This window comes from Aphis gossypii, chromosome 3, assembly GCF_020184175.1.
Source record: "Aphis gossypii isolate Hap1 chromosome 3, ASM2018417v2, whole genome shotgun sequence".
NCBI lineage: Eukaryota > Metazoa > Arthropoda > Insecta > Hemiptera > Aphididae > Aphis > Aphis gossypii.
In genome coordinates, this window is record NC_065532.1 from 23510489 (window position 1) to 23531791 (window position 21303).

General features: G+C 28.9%; 2 protein-coding genes across 2 annotated transcripts in view; one reads left to right on the forward strand and one right to left on the reverse strand.

Annotated features, from left to right (window-relative positions):
• The window catches only part of LOC114132301 (protein amalgam-like), a 307230-nt gene that overhangs the window by 136083 nt on the left and 149844 nt on the right, over positions 1-21303 (forward strand). The gene's annotated exons all lie outside the window — the stretch shown is intronic.
• Positions 1-21303, reverse strand: part of LOC126551491 (cytochrome P450 6a8-like) — a 57926-nt gene that overhangs the window by 31333 nt on the left and 5290 nt on the right. Inside the window, exon 2 of the mRNA XM_050204994.1 lies at positions 8677-9463. Within this exon, the coding sequence (XP_050060951.1) occupies positions 8677-9391 (715 nt within the window). The 5' untranslated portion in view covers positions 9392-9463. The remainder of the gene's footprint in view (positions 1-8676; positions 9464-21303) is intronic.

The window sequence follows — 21303 nt, forward strand, 5'->3', positions numbered from 1 at the left end:
TTTAAACTTAAATATCCGGAATAATACCGATAAGTAATACTATTGACATTTCGTGTTCTTGATTTTTATCATTGAATTTAGATAATTATTTGAATACATAGCATTGATGCTATACATACAAAAGAAAAACCCAAAAAATAAAATAATTATAATAGATAACAATCGATAATATAATTAAAAATATGATAGTATACTGCTTAATATCCAGAAATGTTTAAGTCTTTGGTAATATCATAACCATAAATCTGTAAAATGGTATACTTACAGATATATAATATATATGTCCGTGTGTGTGTAAATATTTTTTGAGAAAATGATAAGTTTAGAAATACAATGAAAATGTATGGGGGAATAAGGGACGACGACTATTGCAAATGTATGCCCTTAAATTTCTGTCAAGTCCTGTTCATAGTGATATTTATATAATATTACATTTTATCCGTCATCCGTTTGCTAAGGCGCATAAATACCGAGGTACCTCTAGAGTAATATGATTAATCCAGTAAGTAACCATCATCTTTGCTTAATATAATAATATATTATAATAATGAAACTGCTGTTATACCGTCAGACATCGTTTCCTTCGGAGCAGAACGTTTTTGATTGGTTTTTCTACCTTATAGCTTATAATTTTGTTACCTACGCAATTCTGTACAATTATATAGAAATTATAATAATGATGTAAGTATCAATCATCGGAACCTATCAATTAATTATCTCTCATAGTTGAAAAACACGTTTGGTTTCTCCAGTAGCCAGTTCGAAGAAACGGGTAGTATTATCCGCCGACAATACGCGTGACGACTACTTACAGTGACCTACGACAACGAAAATAAATCATTGTTCCCGGTATTATTCCAATGACGTAAATATTCTATTACTCGCATATTATTATGTATTTCATCGCTTATTTATTATACTTACCATCAATAAAAAAGACCCATCCGACGAAATTTTTTTTTTATTATTCGTTAATAACCTAACCATTTTATTAAACGTATCCGTTTTTACACATAATCAATCCTGCCTGTGCGGGTATTTACGTTTTTCGAGGCAAGTTATACGATTATATATTAATTATTATTATTATTATTATCGTGACCCCATTATTTTCTTTTTGAAATTGAAATAAATAATAAAAAAAGCTAGCCTACGGCTACGGTGGTAATTCGCTATTGACTAATGTATATTGTATTTTAATTTGATTTTCTCACTCTGGTTCCGTGAGATGAATACAAAGACCCGATTTGCTACCGGCAGTCACCGATCGGCCACAATAATTCGTGTATGAGTGTATTATATGTTAAACTAAAGAATACATTTTTGAAGTATTTAAAAGTCGGTAATTATGTACACAAACAAAGGTTTAGAAAAAAATTGGTTGTGGAATATTAGCCCGATAGAAAAAAAATGGTAAATTAAAAAAATGGCCAAAGATGTACAATATAATTAATTAATTAATTATAACAAGATAAAAGTCAATATAAATACATAATATGTTAAAAAATAACGTAGCTTTTATTCATATAATAACCATAATATTATACAATACTGTCAGTATACTTAATATAATTTTTATATAACATTATTATAATATTTAAAGATGAGGTTTTAAAAGGTTTCTAAACATCTAAACAGCTTTATTTTTTGTAATACTTAATACACATTGTTTTATTTTTTTTGGCAGAAGATTGGTCTAGTATAGTTTGCTTAAGTTAAAGTTCATCTACTGCAACCTTCAACTGAATAACTTAGTTTTGCCCGCCCTCTTATATATTGTATTAAAGTTTATGATCGAAAATTGAGAATTTTATTACTATATAATAACTTTATACAACTATACGAATTTTTATTGTGTACAGACCATCACACTTTGAATCACAAATAAAGGTAGATAACAATACGGTATCTTTTAATAATACAAATTACACTTATAACTATATATTTCTTGGTAAAATAGAAGTTTTTTAAAAAAAATTACACTTAGCAGACAATTTATTTTCATGAGAATATAATAATTTTGGTCTTGTTTCTCGTACCAAATTTCCTCAATTTTCTTTTTCATATTTATATACTTGGACATTTTCCTGTTGGACTATTTTTTTTACATTTTTTTGTACTTAGCCTTTTTTCGTTTCCATTATTATTACTGACTATCGTTTTAAATAAGACTTGTTTAGTGGACCTCTCTCAACTTTTAAAATTTAACCCTTTTTCTCACTTCTAACAAAACAATTTCATTAATCCTTTTTTTATGGTTATACATAATTGTACACTATTTAAAAATATAACAACCATTAAGACTGTCAAAATAAGTATTTATAATTGTTATTTAAAAACCTATAACAATAGACAACTTAACTTGACACTGGTCATATTAAAAATAAAACATATTACTTTAAATTTTGGTTCACTAATTCCGTTTTTACTATACTATAATATAGTATATACAAACTTCACGTTATAACGTTAGTAAATATATAAATGTATAAATATATTATACATTTATCTTTTAATAATTGTTTGTAGCACAAGTAATTTGTATTTTATTTTTTTAAATTTATTTTGAACACAAGGAAAGGAATTGGTCCTGTTATTTTATTCGGGTCTTGGTTAAGGAGAGAAGATGAACTTGCATACGCCAAAACATAAATTCATCAGTGTATTATTTCATTATAATAAACTAATAATACATGCTTTCTTCACTTCAAATGGTATTATAAAATGTAGTTTTCAACGGGATAAAATATTTTCCTTTTTCCATAATTTCATAATATTCCATATTTTCATAATTTATTTCTTCTAGACTTTGCCTATGTAGTATGTGGTATATAGAGGAACTTAAGTAATTATAAATCATAATATGACTGATGCCGCAGCAAATGTCGTAGTCATCAATAAAACGTTTTATCCTTTTGTAAGAACTTAGGTCTCTGCTCCGTGTTTAGCATTTTTTTTAGTCATTTTATTTTCAAGAAAATTATTTAGCGTTAAATCTTTTTAATTTTTTTTTTAATAACTTTTTTGAAAATAAAAATTAAAAAAAACGTTTTTGACAAAACACAGTTGATTGCATTCTTTATATTTGTTATAGTAGGTAATAATTTCAACAATGTAAGTACAACGAGTGCAATATAAAGAGAGGTTTTTAAGTTTTAACTATACTGCATGTATGTGTAAGTTGAAGAAAAAATTAAACTTGCATACCTCTTGAGACGCTGCATGGCGAAAAATGAAGTATTTTTTCTGGTCGTAAATATGCACTTGACCGCTGTTTTCGGTTTCAAAAAGTTTTTGACATCACACGGTATGACGTCTAATGTACGTAAGTCGTTAATATAATAATATTAATGTCGATCCAACGAATTTCAATTAGTCGGGATGTGATTTATTCCAATCGACGAGGGTCGCCGTGTCAAAACATATTATATTATTAATAATATAACAATTTCAAAAGTGACCATCACTGTTTTTGTACACGTTATACGATGCGTGGGTATACTATAATATAACGCATACACCTCCGTGTATAAACTATACATAATATTATTGTATACGTGTAATATAAATTAAAAACAAACAACATATCCATTAACATGGTGGCGCGCCAAACAATGTATATGCATTTCGAGTAAAAAAAAATATTCAATTATTTAATCGTCTAAAAATAATCGCCAATGTATGCCTATAATAATATGTTCTATATATACACACATCATAAATGTTTTAATGATGTTAATATATCATTAAAGCCCACGCAAATCCATACCATACGGTCAAGGTACCTTTAGCCTACAACAGCGATAGGCTGTGCTAGTTGTATAGATACATAATACACCCACAATATGTACCTAACCCGGTTCATAATAGTACATCATGATATGGTTGGTCACCATACGTCGCTTTTAAAACGAAATAGTCCATTTTGTATGTCGTTTTCGCTGTTATTCTCGTTTTTAAACAATAGTTTTGTTTCATTGCTGTTATATCCATATTATTTTATGTGAGTTGAAGAATATCCATACGAAAAGAATACAAAACTATATTTTTAATATTTATTTCGAAACATTTTAAACCAATTCTATTGGGTAGTTATAAACAGTTTTTGTGTAACGAACGTCGATTGACAACGTACAATATTGTCTGCTATAAAGTCATAATTTCACATTGTTGTATTTCATAGCATAATGTATTTATAAATCCACACAACCATTATTCTTTCCAACAACACGCCTTATCTATCAGTAAAATATTATATCCTAAATATGTTTAAAAGTATAGAAGTATTTTTAAATTATTGTCGGTATTTTTTTTTTTATATGGTCACCTTATTGCTTATAACATAACATTATATGTGAATCCACCTCATAATAACGAGACTAGGCTTTATTATTTTCCAAGAAGTAGAAAAACGTTAAAAACAGAGGAGGAAAATCAAACAGTATCCACGAGAAGTGACTTTTAAAGTTTGATAAATTGTATTATGACTCCGAAAATTGAATTCTCGACAGTAACAAAACTCAGGGCGTATTTTCTTCATTTTAAAATAGCGATATTCTTGACACTCGTTTGTATTGTCTTTGCAAAGTAATTATTTTTGCACTCTTCATCCATATTTTCTCTTGTAATAGTATTATATTATCTTGGTATTTGGTAATAATATAGTATTATACAGTAAATTTTAAATAGATATAATATACATTGTAGCTTTTTTTTTGAAAAATAGAGGTGAGCGAATGATTTAATAGCATTGTCATTTTCTCCATGTCAAAACTTAAAAACTCAAATGTATTTATTATATTGTATTATTTAGTCTCTCAAAACTGTTCAATAGAACATTATATATAATATTATATTATATGGCATTAGATAGTATATGCTATGTACGAGTATATTATAGTTAAGATTCTATAATCAATAATCATTATTTCCACAGTGAATACACATAGGTATGTGCTTTTGCAAACATTTACTTGCATCTTATTAGTTATTATTCTCATTCACACACGAATAATGTATAATTATATCTATATAATACATAAATAGAGTGTAAGCAAATGGCTACAATAATACTTTAAAATTTTACGAATTAAAATTAGATGAAATTAAATTTATTTAAATTGTATAGAACAATTTGTCCAATATAACTTTCGGTAAGCTTTTTCAAAGCGATAATCGTATTCTATATATGCCAGCTACCTGCTCGAGTGCTCGAGGAAAGGTATAAATTAGGTAGGTATACTTATATATATTATACTGCATTATATTCGTAGCGCGTACTCCGATAAAATGTACTTGGCGTATATATATACAACGTAATGTACGATATTATCAGATAATACGACGATGATTATACGAAACAGTGTTTTTATCTAAAATCATAAAAAGAGAAAATTTTAAAACTTTTTACAGAAACTCATTCTAGTCGTTTTTAGAACACCACCCATCATTCACGGCTATACCGTGACCTGATTTGATGTTAGCGTGGAGAGTAAATATAAGTATAAAACATGATTTTATAATAATGAAATAATTTTAAATATTAATTTAACAACTACTAATGCAACATCGTAAATTCGTGATCGCAAGTCAAAATGATTGCAATAGTAATTGAACGACCCTATTGAGGAGATAGCAAATAGTATTGCCATCTTATTAGTGTATAATATTATGATATTAGATAAACATTATGTCTTAAACTACTGAAATATTAAATAAAATACTTAAATCACTACCGACAATTTAAACATACACAATTTTAATGAGATACATTTAGTTAATTATATTAATCTATATTTGTTTATACTTTATACTATCTACATTAATACTAGGCATAATTTATATTCTAGTTTTTTTATGAGAAAATTTAAATTGTTATGATTTTATATAGAGTTATTTAAAAAAAACAACTTCAACTATTATAATGGTAAATTGATAATGGATTAGTTGTATTGTAATTTGTAATATACTATCCAAACGTTACGTTACTAACTGCAGATTATCATATATTAATATCTTTAACAATCCTAAAAAATGTTGTAAAATATATTTTATGTTTTCAGTCTAATTTTGTCTGTATCCTATTATGTGTTGAGACAATCGGGGTTGAGTTTATTAGGAGTCACGTGTGTTAGGCGATAAACTTAACTTTGATGATACAGAAGAAACATAGACAATCTGTTTGTTCAATTTTTTTCCTTAACAATTAAAGGCGTGTGTATTAAAATATGTTTAGTCATTAACTCATTATAATACCAGTCCTGCAGTTAATATGTGTTTTCATTCGTGATTAGACACGATCATCATCATATTTTAATAATAATATATTAATATACCGTGTTCGGAGAATAAATTATATTTCCGTGACAGTTGGACCACGTAATGGTTTTATTGTTTTTATTTATTTATTTATTATTATTTTTTTTTTTTAATCGCGCCGTTGTCACACAAATAGTGTTGAATAACTAGTATTTTACAAGTTCTTGCAGCCATATCCATAAAAGGTATAAATGCGTATAGGTACTATCGTTGTTCGATGTACTATATGATTACGCATACACTATACATTATTATATCATATTATTTATTTATTTATTATTATTATTGTTATTAAAAGGGCAAGCCCAATAATAACAACGGTTTGTGCAACATATAATAATAATAATAATATACAAAACAAGATGTTGTGAGAGGTACAACAAGATTTAAGCGATTAAATTACTAAGTTATAGATTAAAAAAATAACGGAATTAAAGCTTACAAATAAAAATATCAATACTCAAATGTTTCATGGTTCTGAAAGTTATTTTATCATATAAAAAACCCTCTGCAGGAATCGCACACGTAAAAAGTATCGGAGTACACAGACGCGTATGACCGCAAAAACTAGAGGTGTTGGATTCGATAACATATATACAACTGCAGCATATATTTACATAATATATATACCTACTTGGCGAGGAGTCTGACGTCAGTTCGTGACGACTCTTCTGTATATTATAACGATTCGCGTAGAAACAACGAATATCCGAACCCGAATCGCGGTATGACCCGGAACGATTCTCTACGCCGACGAGCGCTATAGACGACAAGAATAATTTTTAGAAGACGTAGTGAGACGATCATCGCGTAACCGCCCAAGTCACTCCGACGACATAATAAATATATAGTTATCACGGAACGTTTTAATCGATAACGACGGTATAGGAAACGAAACCGTAAGGCACGTGTATCAAAAACAAAAACAAAAAAAAAAAAACAATCGTCGAAATATATCGCGGCGCAAACCCGGAAAAAAACAACCTTCGGGAGAAAACTTGGGCCGCTGCCCCGCAGTGGGGCGGCCAGAGCGCGCGGCGGCGGCGACGAGGTTAATTTCTCACAACCGAGCAAAGTTTTCACCGTCTAGCGCGGAAAAGTTGCGGCGAAACCTCCTACCGCAGGCGGCATAGGCGGTTATACGATATTATTATTATTATTATTATTATAACCGGTATTCGTATAGACGGCCGCGGCGTGGCGTGGACCATTAATTCCCCGCGAGTTTTCATCGGAGAAACAACGGCTGTGCCGTGCCGGTGACGGATTAAAATTTCGGGTGCCGATCGTCCGCGTAAAAGTTCCACGGTCGAACCCCCTCCCCGAGCGGCGGAGGGTGGTGGCGGAGAAGGTGTTGTGCGCGGTATAATACGCGGTCTGTAATGAGCCGATTTGTTATCCCGCGCCGCCCGCCCCTGGCACCGTCCCGCGCGCGAGTCTTACCACATTATATTATTATTTTATACGGATGATTTATACTACCCCGAAACGCAGTTCGGGCGAGGTCGACGGTGGCGTCGGGTGTCCCCGACGAGAAAAACGCCCGCGGGACGACGAAAGATCGGGATTGAATCGGTCCGTTGTGTCGTCCGCGGCGATCGGTATTCGTAAAATCGTCGCGTACCTAACTTTTTTTTTTGTAACGAGTAATTATTGTAGCGTCCTTAAAAATAAAGGTATTGCAGACCATATGTCGGAAAGTTGTGAAGTCTTCGACAAACGCGTGTCCCGTAAAAAAAAAATAATTAGTATAGACGAAAATCGTAAAGAAATCTTATCGGTACGATTTATTATATTAGTGCGGATAATATCACAAATACCAAAAAACCGAAATAATAATAATAATAATAATATATCTGATAACATTTCGTGATTGAGAGATATTTATTATTGTGGAAACAATAAAACACTTTTTTATATTTTCTCATCTAGTCGATGACGTTGCTATAAAAGCGTTCAATTTCGATGATATCATTATTGTAGTCACATTACGTACAAATAGATCACAAAAGAAATCCATTTCTCGATAATAATAATATGATATCGTCATATTATTACCGACGAGAGTTATTTTTTCCAAAATGCAAGTACACGCTTTGGCTGTTCTATTGCTATTACTTTCGTCCGTATATGATTATATAGTAATTCGTTATGAAATGTATTGAGTATTATGGCTTTGAAACATACGATTTCACGGGGAAAGAGATAAATTAATAGTTTAACCTGCAGCGCAAGTGCTCGCCTAAATTGGCTGCTATACGGATCGGACGAACGAAACAATTTTATCTAAATATAGTAAACGATACGCGCGTATTCGTCTTAAACCAAAATTATAAAAGGCACTTAAAATTCACTCACCTGCGTCGATCTTGTCGCTGTTCGCGGCCGCCGTGCGGAAAATCTGCTTGAAATCGGTAGACGGCGCTCGTCCGTCCGACGAAAGATCGTACGCGGCGAAATAGTCGGTGACCGTCGGCCGACCGCCGCCGCCCGCGGGCGACAGCGCCTTCGCACACTGTTCCGCGAACGCTTTGATCCGCGAGTCGACCATCGGTTGGCCGTACACGCACGTGGCCACCGCCGTGGTCGCGCACCGCTTCACCTCCGTCCACGGCGAGACGGTCAGCCGACGGTTGGCCACGGCCTCCAGCGACGTGATGAGCTCGACCACGCACTCGGCCAGGGTCGGCAGCACGGCCGCCGCCGAGCCGGCGTCCACCGCGGCCGGTACGAGACTCGCGTGGCGACCGCCCTCCTCGGCGAATCCGTCGTTGCCGAGCGCGGCCGCGGCCACGCGGACATCGCAAGCCAGCGCGACCGGCCGGCCGCCGTCGAAGAGTCCGACGGCGGCGGCGCCGGCGGCCTTACCGTCGTCTCGGTGTCGGGACAGCGACCTGTCCTGTAGACGGATGCCCGGCAGCGTGTTGGCCAACGACCGGTAACCGACCGCGGTCGGCGTTCCCCGACTCGTCCAATAGTCGCGCTTTCGACGAGCGTACGGCACGAGCACCGCGAGCACGACAAAAGTCCCAAACGCCAACGCCTCCAAAGTCCACGTCACGTACGCTCCCATGACGGTGCAGGACTACGTCTGTTACTGCAGCGTTGTAGTGTATAGTATAATATCTGGAGCTGGTGTGCAAACCTGCAAGAATTCGAAAAATTTCGTGTTCACTATCGGTTTTAATTTCGAATTTTAAACCATACATGCGATATGCGCCAAAACATTTTATTTTATGTACCAATTTGCAGAATAGTCTGAAAACGTACCGCCGTGATGCGTGCTTATTATAAGTACCTACTATATATGCATTTACCGAGCACGCTCTCCCTCATTTTTTTTTGTATTATTATAACATATAAACAATTTATTAGAACTCTGATTTTAGATTCTGAGCGGAGCGAGGAATGTATTGGTTTTACACCCAGTTTTACAATTATGTTTATTTCTTTTTTTTATTCTGTAAACACTTCTTCTCTACCTAAACTTGCTCAAAAGTACAAGTGTAGCATATTTTCTGAAAGATAATGTTCTTGAGCTGGTACTTAAGAGAGGTTATTTTTGGATTTTCGAAATGGTACTCGAAATAAAAGCGGTTAAAGGAGAAAAACCGTACGATATCACGATTTTGTAATATTAAAATATAATTACGAACGACTAATTACGGCTTTGTTTATTACCGCATAAAAACGAATAAAATTAAATAAAAAAGATCCCCTCGTCCGCTCAGAATCATTTTTATCAAATGCAATCATTGCATTCAAATCGAATACCTACAGGAAAATTGCACTATCCTGTCCGAGGACCGAAGGGATGATGGACAAACATCTACCACCGAAAACCACTGACCTATTTTTTAAAATCTTTTTTAATACACTTTAACACTTAGAGACCATATTTTAATTTCATAAGATTTTTTGTACAACTTATAAATTTTGGCGATACAAACATCTGTTTTTAAAATAAGAACCCTATTTTTGTTGTAAATAATTTATTATAAAAAAAGATGTGAATAATTCAAATTTTAAACTTATAGTTTAACTATTTGTTAAAATGATCATATTAAGGATTATAATTCTTCAACATGATTAAAAAAAAAATACTACCTTTATAAAATCCGTTCAAAAATGTTCATATTACTATATTATAATCTCCGTTGCATTACGTAGAGGTTGCCTTTTACAGGGCATTAAAAGATCAGTTATTTCTTGAATACATTACTTTAATAACACATAAAACGTTTTTAATTATCAAAATATTTTAGATACCGAAGTATTTCTTATTCAAGTAATATATAATATATATATTTCTCATAAATGTTTTTTGTTAGTAATTTAAACAAAAAAATGTTTTATTTGAATAGTGTCGTAAATTGATTAGTGAAAAATTTGATGAAAAAAAAGAAAATTTTAATAAATAATTAAATTTAATATTAAATATTATAAAGCTTTGTTCAATATTTCATTGGAAAAATAAAAAAGTGTGAATAATTAAATTTACAACAAAAAGCATCGTTAATTCTTAACCCCCCAAATAAGATAATAATGAAAAAAATATTAATTACGATTTAAACCGTCAGCCGGAAACCGAAATATTCAATGGATATCTAAATACCTATGTCCTATACTATATACCTACTCAATCGTCGTTCCGTACTTGAAAATTTCGTTAAATGAATAAATTATAATGACATTTTTTTGAAATTATATTTTTATTCATACTGATTATGTTAATATTGTTTTACTAATTAATATTTTATATACTTGATTATGAATGTCAAAAATGCTTTAAAAGTATTATTTTATACTATTTTGAAATTATATCAAATCATTATTTATGTAGGTATTATTAAAAATAACTATGCATGATACTATAGTAAAATTATTATTGATAATAATGTTTTGAATCTTAACCTAACCCGCAAGGACTCAAGTTTTAAATGGAGTTATTAATTACTTGTGATTATTGAGAAAATATTTACATTATTTTTTACTGAATGTATTTCTGATAGATATTATTTATTTTATTAAATACATACCTATCTATAGTATACGGTATACCTACTTATTGGCTATTACCTATACATGCATGATACACAATTAATTTATATGTAACTATTATAAAAGTTTTAGTTTAGCTATTAACCAAATTAAATATATTTAAATAGTGCTGTGTATCTACCTACCCTTCTTATATTAATTGTAATGGTTTTATTTATCATTACAATTTTTATTTTATTTTTTCATGTCCAATAAATTAACCTCTTGTTAAAAAATTGAATTATTTCGTATTCTTTTTTTATAAAATATAATATACGTTATAATTTACTTTTAAAAACTCAGAATTCAGTTAGAATTATTTGAACTTCGTACACTCAATTACCTACTATTTAGTGGATACTTAATTTTTTATATAAGCAGTATAAAAAAAAAGTGATTAATCAAAAACTATAGATATTCTATGAAAAATTAAATATTTTTTTTTTCATTCATAAGTTACTAGCCAATAATGAGTTATTATTTTAAACTTAAACACTTAAATATCATGAGTCAATATAGAAAATATTAATCAAATTAACTCTTAGATAGTCTAATTATAACTATCTAAGAGTTAATTTGATTAATATGGTCCTTTAAATAACAAAACTATATAGTGGATAAATATAACTTTATCTATTTGATTTTAGATTATTAAACTATGTATATGTTGTATTATGTATATCAACTATAATTTATAATATAATAGTATTATTATACTGATACTAATATTTAATTATAAAGTAACAATTTTTTCCATGGTGCATATACATATAAGACAGTACATTATAATATAATATAACTGTATGCATTTTTTTTTTAAATGTAACATTAAGAAAACTTCTTACAATTTATTCTTAAAAATGAATAAATATTGTTTTATTGAATTGCACGCATCTATAACTATATTAATACACTATTATAATATAAGAATATTTGTCTTTTTATTTCGTTATTACTTTATGTAGCACAAAAAATTGTTGTCTCTAGAGGTTATGAATAATGCAATATTATATTAAATTAAATCTAATCAACTCCCGTTTATTTATTATTTATTATGCGTGTAAACTGTAAATATATTTATAAATATTTTTTTTGCATTACCTAATTGTAATATTTCTTCAAAATTAAATTTTCTTTCTCATTCCAAACAATTATTTAATATTGTCTTGAACAAATTATTATTCAATTGTACAATTATTGAAAACGTAATTTATGTATTTAGACGTTACAACGACGCTACTATTATAGTACTATGTATACATTATACTTTATGATTAATGGAAAGTAGCAACGTGCATAATATAAGATTAGGACTAGGACCGATTTTCAACCACAGAAACCACATTCGCAGATGTCTGAAAGGATGTTAAGCACCGTCGTCTCCCATTAACCTTTTGAAGGTTCTATTAATAATGGGTAAACATCAGTTTTCAATCGAATCAGATTCAATTCGAAAACGCTCACGTTTTGTCTACAATATGATATTTAAATATAGATACTAGCATAAATATAAGAGAAAATTAACTTATATAATAATGTGATCATTGCAATAATGTCAGATAGTGGCTTGACGAAATGGAAAGCTGCCACTCGTTCAGATTTTGGAATAAAAATTAAAAAGATCATATAGTTGGGTTTTTTTTCACCGTTGTTCATTAATATTTACATTAACTTTAATTGCAATTCAAGCCCGGCGATGTACAAAACTCTAGATAATGGTGCGTACGAAGTGACCATAGTTTTATTTCATTTTTCAAGCGATTATAATGGCGAATGTTATACGAATTCCGCATACACAATGTTTTGTCCAAATTATTAAGCTAATATATTTTTTTCGTGTAGATAATAAATAATAATAGTTGTATTCAACAGTAGATTTAACGCCAACAAATCAAATAAACATGTAATAAAAAGAGTCGTAAGATAAAATCTGGTTTTGAAATGTTCATGCGTAGATAATTTACAATATTTAGGTACACATGTGAAATCGTTTTACACTATAACTCGTTTTACATGGTTCTCTGATGATACGGGACTAGAAAAAGACACTTACAATTTTCATATTTGTATTATGATTTATGAACATTGAACATCCAAAGATGAAATGTACGAAGTTATTTTTCCACTTTATATTAAATAAACATACTATTTGATCATTTCAAAAAAAAAAACCCAAAAATACATTTGTTTTAATTAAATCTAATATACCTTTTTTTTTTATTGTTCCTGAAATTTTTTCAAAAGAAAAATTTCTGCTTTGACTTCTATGGTCATTAGCATCATTGGTATTTTATTTATATATAAGGATACAATTAAAAATGATAAAAAAAAGAAAAAGACAGTTCTATAGATATTTTGTACATCACATAAGTTGGCTAATTTAGATTAAATATTTTAATTATTCTAAAAAATTCTATGGTGTTAGTTTCGTTGTCTTTATTTGGTCCTAGATTTTTTTCCGATTTAGTGACTTATTTAGAGTTCCTCTCTTTTTCTTTCGTACATTCTACATTCTTCGAAAAGGTGTTTAATTATGATTGTGGTGCCACATGGTTTGCATATTGGTGGGTCACCTTTTTCCATTAGATATCCATGTGCCAGCTTTGTGTGTCCAATTCCGACCTGATTTAATTGTTTTTCGTTTGTGGTGCTAATATTTGGGTTTTTTTCCATCTTATGACCGTTTTTTTAACTTGGTTTTATTTGTTGGTTTAGGTGTTCCATTAATTTTGCCAAAGTAGGGTGGTGTCTTGTTGTATTTGTTTTTTTATATCTGTACATCGGAACCTCATATTACATTGTGACTATTGAAATCTCCTACAATTATAAATGGTTGTGGTAATTGTTTGATAATATTGTTAATATCAGTGTCGGTGAATGGTTTGTGATTAGGTAAATACATATTACATATGTTAATATCATTATTTGTTAACTTGACTGTAGTCACTATCGCTTCTATGTCTGTATTTATGGTTAATTGTGCTCGGGTAATTAGATTTGATTTATGTGGCCATTCCGCCACTTGCCTTTGCACTATCTAATCTGTTTCTATTATAGCCGTCATAATTGGCTAATTTTGTTATGTTGTCGTTTTTATAATTAGTTTCTTAAATGCATATGATATCTTGATTACTATCTTGTATTAAGATGGTGATTTCTTCATATTTATTATTGAACCCGTTCATATTCTATTGTAAAATTTTTATATTATTATTATTATCTGATTTCATTTTTATTTTTATTTTTGTTTTTATTTTTTTGGTATGTAAGTGTAGTGATTAATATGTGCTTTCATTTTTGTATATGAGTGGGGTATGTTTTTTTTAGTATGTGTCTGATTCCCTTTCTGTATCCATTTGGTACGAATCAGTTACTTAAAAAATTTGATTTGTTATTCGTGTGCAATTATTTTTAGTGCTGCTCTATTTTAGTTCAGGTCTTATCAATTCCAGATTTTCGATCATTAGCATGTCGTTGATTCCGTATTGAGCTATGATTTCTTCAAATGTTAGTGGTATAATTTTTTTTATTATTATATACTAATCTTGTCGGTTCAAGAAAATCATCTATATTATCACTAAATTGGCTTTTTATTTTCTTTATGTGACATATTTTTATTTTTTTCAATATTATATTTCAGATGGTGTAGTATCGTTTGTTATTTCCCTGCTACTGTGTGACTCAGACACGTGCACTGATGAGTTGGCTTTTCTTTTAAGTGATTCATTAATATTATCTGGACTTATTATTTTATCGCATTCTTGTGATTGTTGTGTTTTCATCTTTGTGTTAGATATTTGGGCAATTTGTCTAGTTGTAGTTGTGTCATTATTACAGATAATGTCATCTGATACATTATTATCAGTGTGTGCATCCTCTATAGTCTATATAATATGGCTTATCTGGTGTATTAATTTGGGTGATTTGATTAATTTTTGTTGTGTCATTTTTATCATTTAAATTTACTGTAGCAGCTATGTTAGTGGTGTGTTTATTAAGAGGGCATCGGGAAGAGATATGGTTTTTCAGGTGACACACAAAACATGTTAATTGATCATCTGTCATAAATATTCGATAATTCGTATTTATACCTGATTCCCGTGAATTATTGACTGTGGTACGATATCTGAAGCTTTATAACTGCGCGTTTGAGATAAGCGACTGAGAACTATACACACGTGGATCGTCGATGAGAGTTAAACACGTACTGTAGTAAACCTTTATAATGCTTAAATGTACATTATGATTATGTTACTAAATTAAAAAAAAAAATCATTACTTTAATAAAATATTCATTTTAAAAGTATCTTTAGGTATTCACTAATATAAAGAAAAAATAATTTCTATACCGAGTAACGAGATTGAATTTGTGAACAGGTATAACTTATTAATAATGTTTACTGTAATAATCCAACAACTTAACAAATAATTATTGTTTTCTTTATTTTTTTTTCAAGCAATGAAGTTTTCGTTTTACATTGAATCATTAAATTTAGTCTATGATATATGAATTCATGAAAAGTAAACCTAGTATACTTACAAAATATATAATTGGTTTGTCAAGAAATAAACGAATTTCGATCTTGAAAAAAAAACTGTTCTTAAAGCAATCTAACAATTGTATACAATTCGACTTCTTACAAAAAATAAATACAAAACACTGAGTTAGTCTCACATTTTACGCGGTAATTCGATCAATCCTAAATACTAGCTGAATAGCTACTGCAGCTTCAAAACAAAAAATAAAATAAAAAATAAGTCTTAGAGTTTTAGCTATTTTATTTTCATTTTTGTTTATTTTTATTTTTTTTGTTTCTTTGGTTGAACTTAATGTTTTCGAATATATTTAGAAAACTTCTGTAGTCTCAGTACCTACGTATCGCTATAAAAACCAGATGCTGAAATTCAAGAGCCGCATCACGGTTGCCTCGAGCATCGCCTCTAACAAAAACTTGTTTTATTTATTTCTTTTTGGCATGTTATACAGTGAATATGTTTTAAAGTAACCCAATTGTGTTTATGTTTCGGGCGTGTTGGGATTTTTATACTTTACGGATTTTAATAATACACAGTAGTCGCGTGTCACTGCAGAGCACCGCGAGTCCATCTGTGTTTTATAATAATATCTAAGTAAGTGACATTTAATTAAAAGACTACGATAGGTGACGGTTAAAATAATTAGACTATGTATAATATTATCTACGTAGGTAGAAAAAATTAAAATAAATAAACAGTTAGTATTCTGAGGTCCTCCCAGTCGTGAGTTACGAGTGTTACGACACTAGCGTTTTCACGATGCACTTGTGCACAACATATAGAATATATTATAGATGGTATGTCCCCGATAACATAATCGTGACGAAAAAATTTATTTCTGCTCATACTATACCTATAATACAATTTGAAAATCACTAACATATAAGAGTTGTTGAATCTCTTAACTATGCAGTTTTCAACAGAATTGAATATAATAATAAAAGGAATCCACCTATTATAGTATTATACAAACTGAAATAAAATACTTCAACATTTTCTTCTTTTTTTTTTTTTTTTGTTTTACTCATCGTTAAATCGCTTGAGTATTAAGAAATATTAAACTTTAACATTTAGATATTATTATCTAACATTATTAAAAGTAGAATCATAATTTTCTTGAGGAAACAAAAGTGTTTACCACGATTTATTATCACATCGATTACGAGAACCAAGTTTCTAAAATACATAAAAAAAAAAAATAAAAACCTTAATCGGCTTTAACAAACCGTCAAGTCCACCCTGTTTAATTAGTTTTCGTTATTTCTGTGTACCCTCGTCTGCATTTACTTTCAGTAAAACGGATATGCCAACCTTATTTTAGAATATCTTTTATAAACGAGCATTCCTTCGAATTTAGACAAAAACATTCCATAATATAGATTGATTCACGTTGCGCATAAATCCTATTGAAATCACTGACTTTAACTTTATTATATTGTCCGGTGAATAAATTTTTCAGTTTTTACTGTTATCTATCTGTATTAAAATCACAATTGTAAAAACTTTCACATACATTTAATACGCAGTATAATTAACAATGTAGGTAATTGAAATAATAAAATTGTTTTATTATTATTGTTATTAATGAAAAAATGAACACTATAAACTTAAATTATTTATACATTTGATTTATAAAATATTGTAGTTAAATAGTAGGTTAGGTAGTGGGTATAAAAAAAATACAAAAGAGTTATTATGGTACAATTTTATTTACTCTATGATAACTATTAGTAGGAAGAGTATATTATATTATTATATGACACTACACACTACAGTAAATTCCTTTGCAAGGTTGTAAAATAGAAAGTTTTACGACAAAACAGTAAAACAAAATAATGAATATTCCTATTCCATTGTACATGCATATATTATAATCAATATTTGATGAAAAGTGAACATAAATAAAATTGTTTAATGTTTAATTATTTAAAATGAATTTAATTCAATAAAATATATACTATTAATTTAATAGAAATGCGTAGATGTGGTCACTTTAAATCAACGAATGATAATATCATGTAAAACTGTTAAACTCCTGGTGTACATTGTTTTATCCAACAAAATGATTTTACCATTATTTTTATCATTAAATTATAAATTTATAATAGAAAAAAAAACAGTACCTTTCATGAAGTAATAAAAATAAATCTATTAGGACAGTGCATGTAAGAACAGTTATTTTTCAGAACGTTTTATGAAAATGTATTATTTTGCACGTAATTTAAATATAATGCTATAATATAAATTAAAATATTTATATGCTTAAATGGTAAATATGTACCAATAATTTATTTTTACCTGAAATATAAATGATAGGTTACTATTTACCTATTATTTGTTTCAATTAAAAATTATTATTTTTTTTTCTTATTTTTCTAAAGAACGATTGATTTCGTTTTAATAACACGAATAAAATTATTCAAAAATGTAGGACTACCAACGTGAAACTAGTGCAATGTCCAATATCATAATGTTTATAACATTCAATTGGAAAGTTTGTATTTTGCTACTAATAAATCATAAAATTTAATTCAGTGAAAAATGAAATAGAAAAGCGCCTTTATATTTCTATAACTTTCTTACATCAATAAAAATACAATAATTTATACGTGCTAAATGGTACTTAGTAGTTAGTACATTACAAGTTAAAATCGATGTTTGTTTGATTTTGGTTTTACTTGGATAAAAATTTTGTTTTATTGAAAACAAATGATTAACTTAATCGATCTTATTATAAGTAGAACGGAATAACTAAATGATCTAATTCAATAACTAATTACTCAACGTTAAAATACACTGAACCAAACGTAATTATAATCGATTGATAAATATAAAAATATAAAATACTACGTGTCTAAATACTATCATTATTCTTGAATAATGACCTTTTCATTTTGCCGATGATCGTTAAGTAATTAATTATCAAACATCAGACGTGTAATTATGATTCGATGAAAAACTACGTTTTAGAAAACTATATATACGAGTAAGTACCTATATGTCCTATAATATAATTATAATGGGTGTTAAAGAAGTTTAACCAAGTTAATTTTATTTAATATAAAATATACGTCTTATACGACTGAACAATTGAACAACAGTATTATACAGAAAAAAAGAGCATTAGGAGTGTTACTGGCGTAATCACTGATGGTAAACGCGTTATTCTCATTAAACTTTCAATACCTACATATTGCATAATATATTATATAGTATGCTTTGATGTTATTCTGTGCAAACTTAATGCATACATTTTATAATACATTTTCATATCGTATAACAGAAATGAGTAAATTTATTAGCATTGATAAATACATTAAACATCTATGATGGCTTTTAAAATAGTATACTTAATAAATTATTAAGTAATAAAATATTACATGTGGTTTCATTTCAAAACGAAAAATCAACATTTTTTTTTTTAACCAAAAGTCTGCATTCCCGTGAGAAAATTGGTTTCATATTCTAGCATGTGTGCAATTTCACAAGGACTTTATAGTTTTGGAGTGTCGTGGTGTACTACTTTTGACTAAGCGAAATAAATTGTAAGACTTGCTATAAAATATGTTTTAAAGAAAAAAAAACCACAGACATGAATGTATGATGCTGTAGGCCAACAGCAGTGGATTCACTGCAAGTAGGTGTTGCAAGGCACTCGAATTGCTTTGCTTATTTCATCGCTAGTTGAATGATAATTTACCGTCTATCTTATTATTTCTAAATTTTGAGTCAAGAAATGAAGAACGATTTACTCTTAATACAGTTTGTTTCTGTAGTTAAATTTCGGAACAAAAAATAAAAGTTTGTTTCTGTTATTAATTTTGGTCGGCTTAAGTTTTAAAAGTACAAAATAGAGTAAATAGTGAATATGTTTTTTTTTCAAATACTATTGGAAAAAAAATAACAAAAACAGCAGCACTAGGATTTTTGATAAAAACAATGTTTTTTTTTTTTTTAATTTAGAATAGATCATTGTAAGGACTTAAAACTTTTATTTCACATTTACATTAGCATTTTTTAGAAAAATAGCATAATTTTTAAAATTCTTTGGTTTTTTAAGCTATTTATGGACATTTTAAACGTTCAATTTTATGATACTTGAATGTTGGCAACAGGATAATCAGGGTATATCATTATCTACCGTTATCTATGCTGTTGTGATTCACGAGGAGACTTAGGTATAATGCGACTACAGTAGTAACTAAATAACTAATAAACTATCAAAGCATATAAGTTAATTCATTTACAATATGTTTACGCTAAGTGGTATCACTAAATATTTCAGTTGAATGACCTTTATTGAAATGGGGTTTTCGGGAAATGAAAGGCGCAGTGCCGAAATACATATTTTCTAACTAATTTCTAATCTCTAAACTTTTTGGTATGAGCAAGTGCAATACAACTTACTTTATTTTAGAATAACAAAACTATTGTTTTCCTATAGATTCGAATAATTTTTTTTTTTCTAAATACAATTTGCCAATTAAATTAAAGAGTTGCAATTTAATATTTACAAATAATTTGTTTTTAACTATTTTCAACCTATACACGAAAATCGAAATAATATCTTCAATATTATTAAATAACTATTTATAGACACATAAAACACATAAATAAGGACACTTATTTGATTGTTCATTGTGTATAATTCCAATGGGCGGTTATCTAGATTTGTGAAAACCCAGAATATTATATTATTTTCATACATAAAAATGTCTAAATAATTCAATACAAACTTACTGATATATAAATCGGTACTCGATCAGCATACACGCAAGATTTTTGTTATGATAACAATTATAAATATTATTATTTTTAAGCACGTTTCGTTCATTCGTGTAAATTCTCGGTAATCGGTATTAAGTGTAAAATATAAATACTATATAATGTAACTACTAAAACTGAAATTCGGATCCAACAATCAATCATTTATATATTATACAGTAAAGTGTACTATTTCGTTTCTTAATTATGAAATTAATAGTTAACACTCATTGGATGTTATTTTATTGTAGTGTTTAATTTATATGGTATTTTAGTATAAATTTATATTAACGTAATTGAAGTGTAAAATATCCTAAATATTTTAAAATTCTTCAAACAAATTTAAATTAAAATTTCTTAAATAATTCAAAGTAAAATTGTACATAATATATTATACTCAGTCAAAATCTAATAATTCAAGAAACGGATTTATAATAAAACAGACATCGCATAGTTAGCTTTGAGAAATAATGCAAAGTGCATTAAATACCGGACTTATTATTAATTTTATATTATGATCACGTGCTATTAAAACATTAGAGATTTTATATATATTAGGTTTGGAAATAATATTAAATTTCACTAATTATTAGTTTTATATAATTGTGTATTCGTAAAAATAAGTATATATACTATACGTCATTT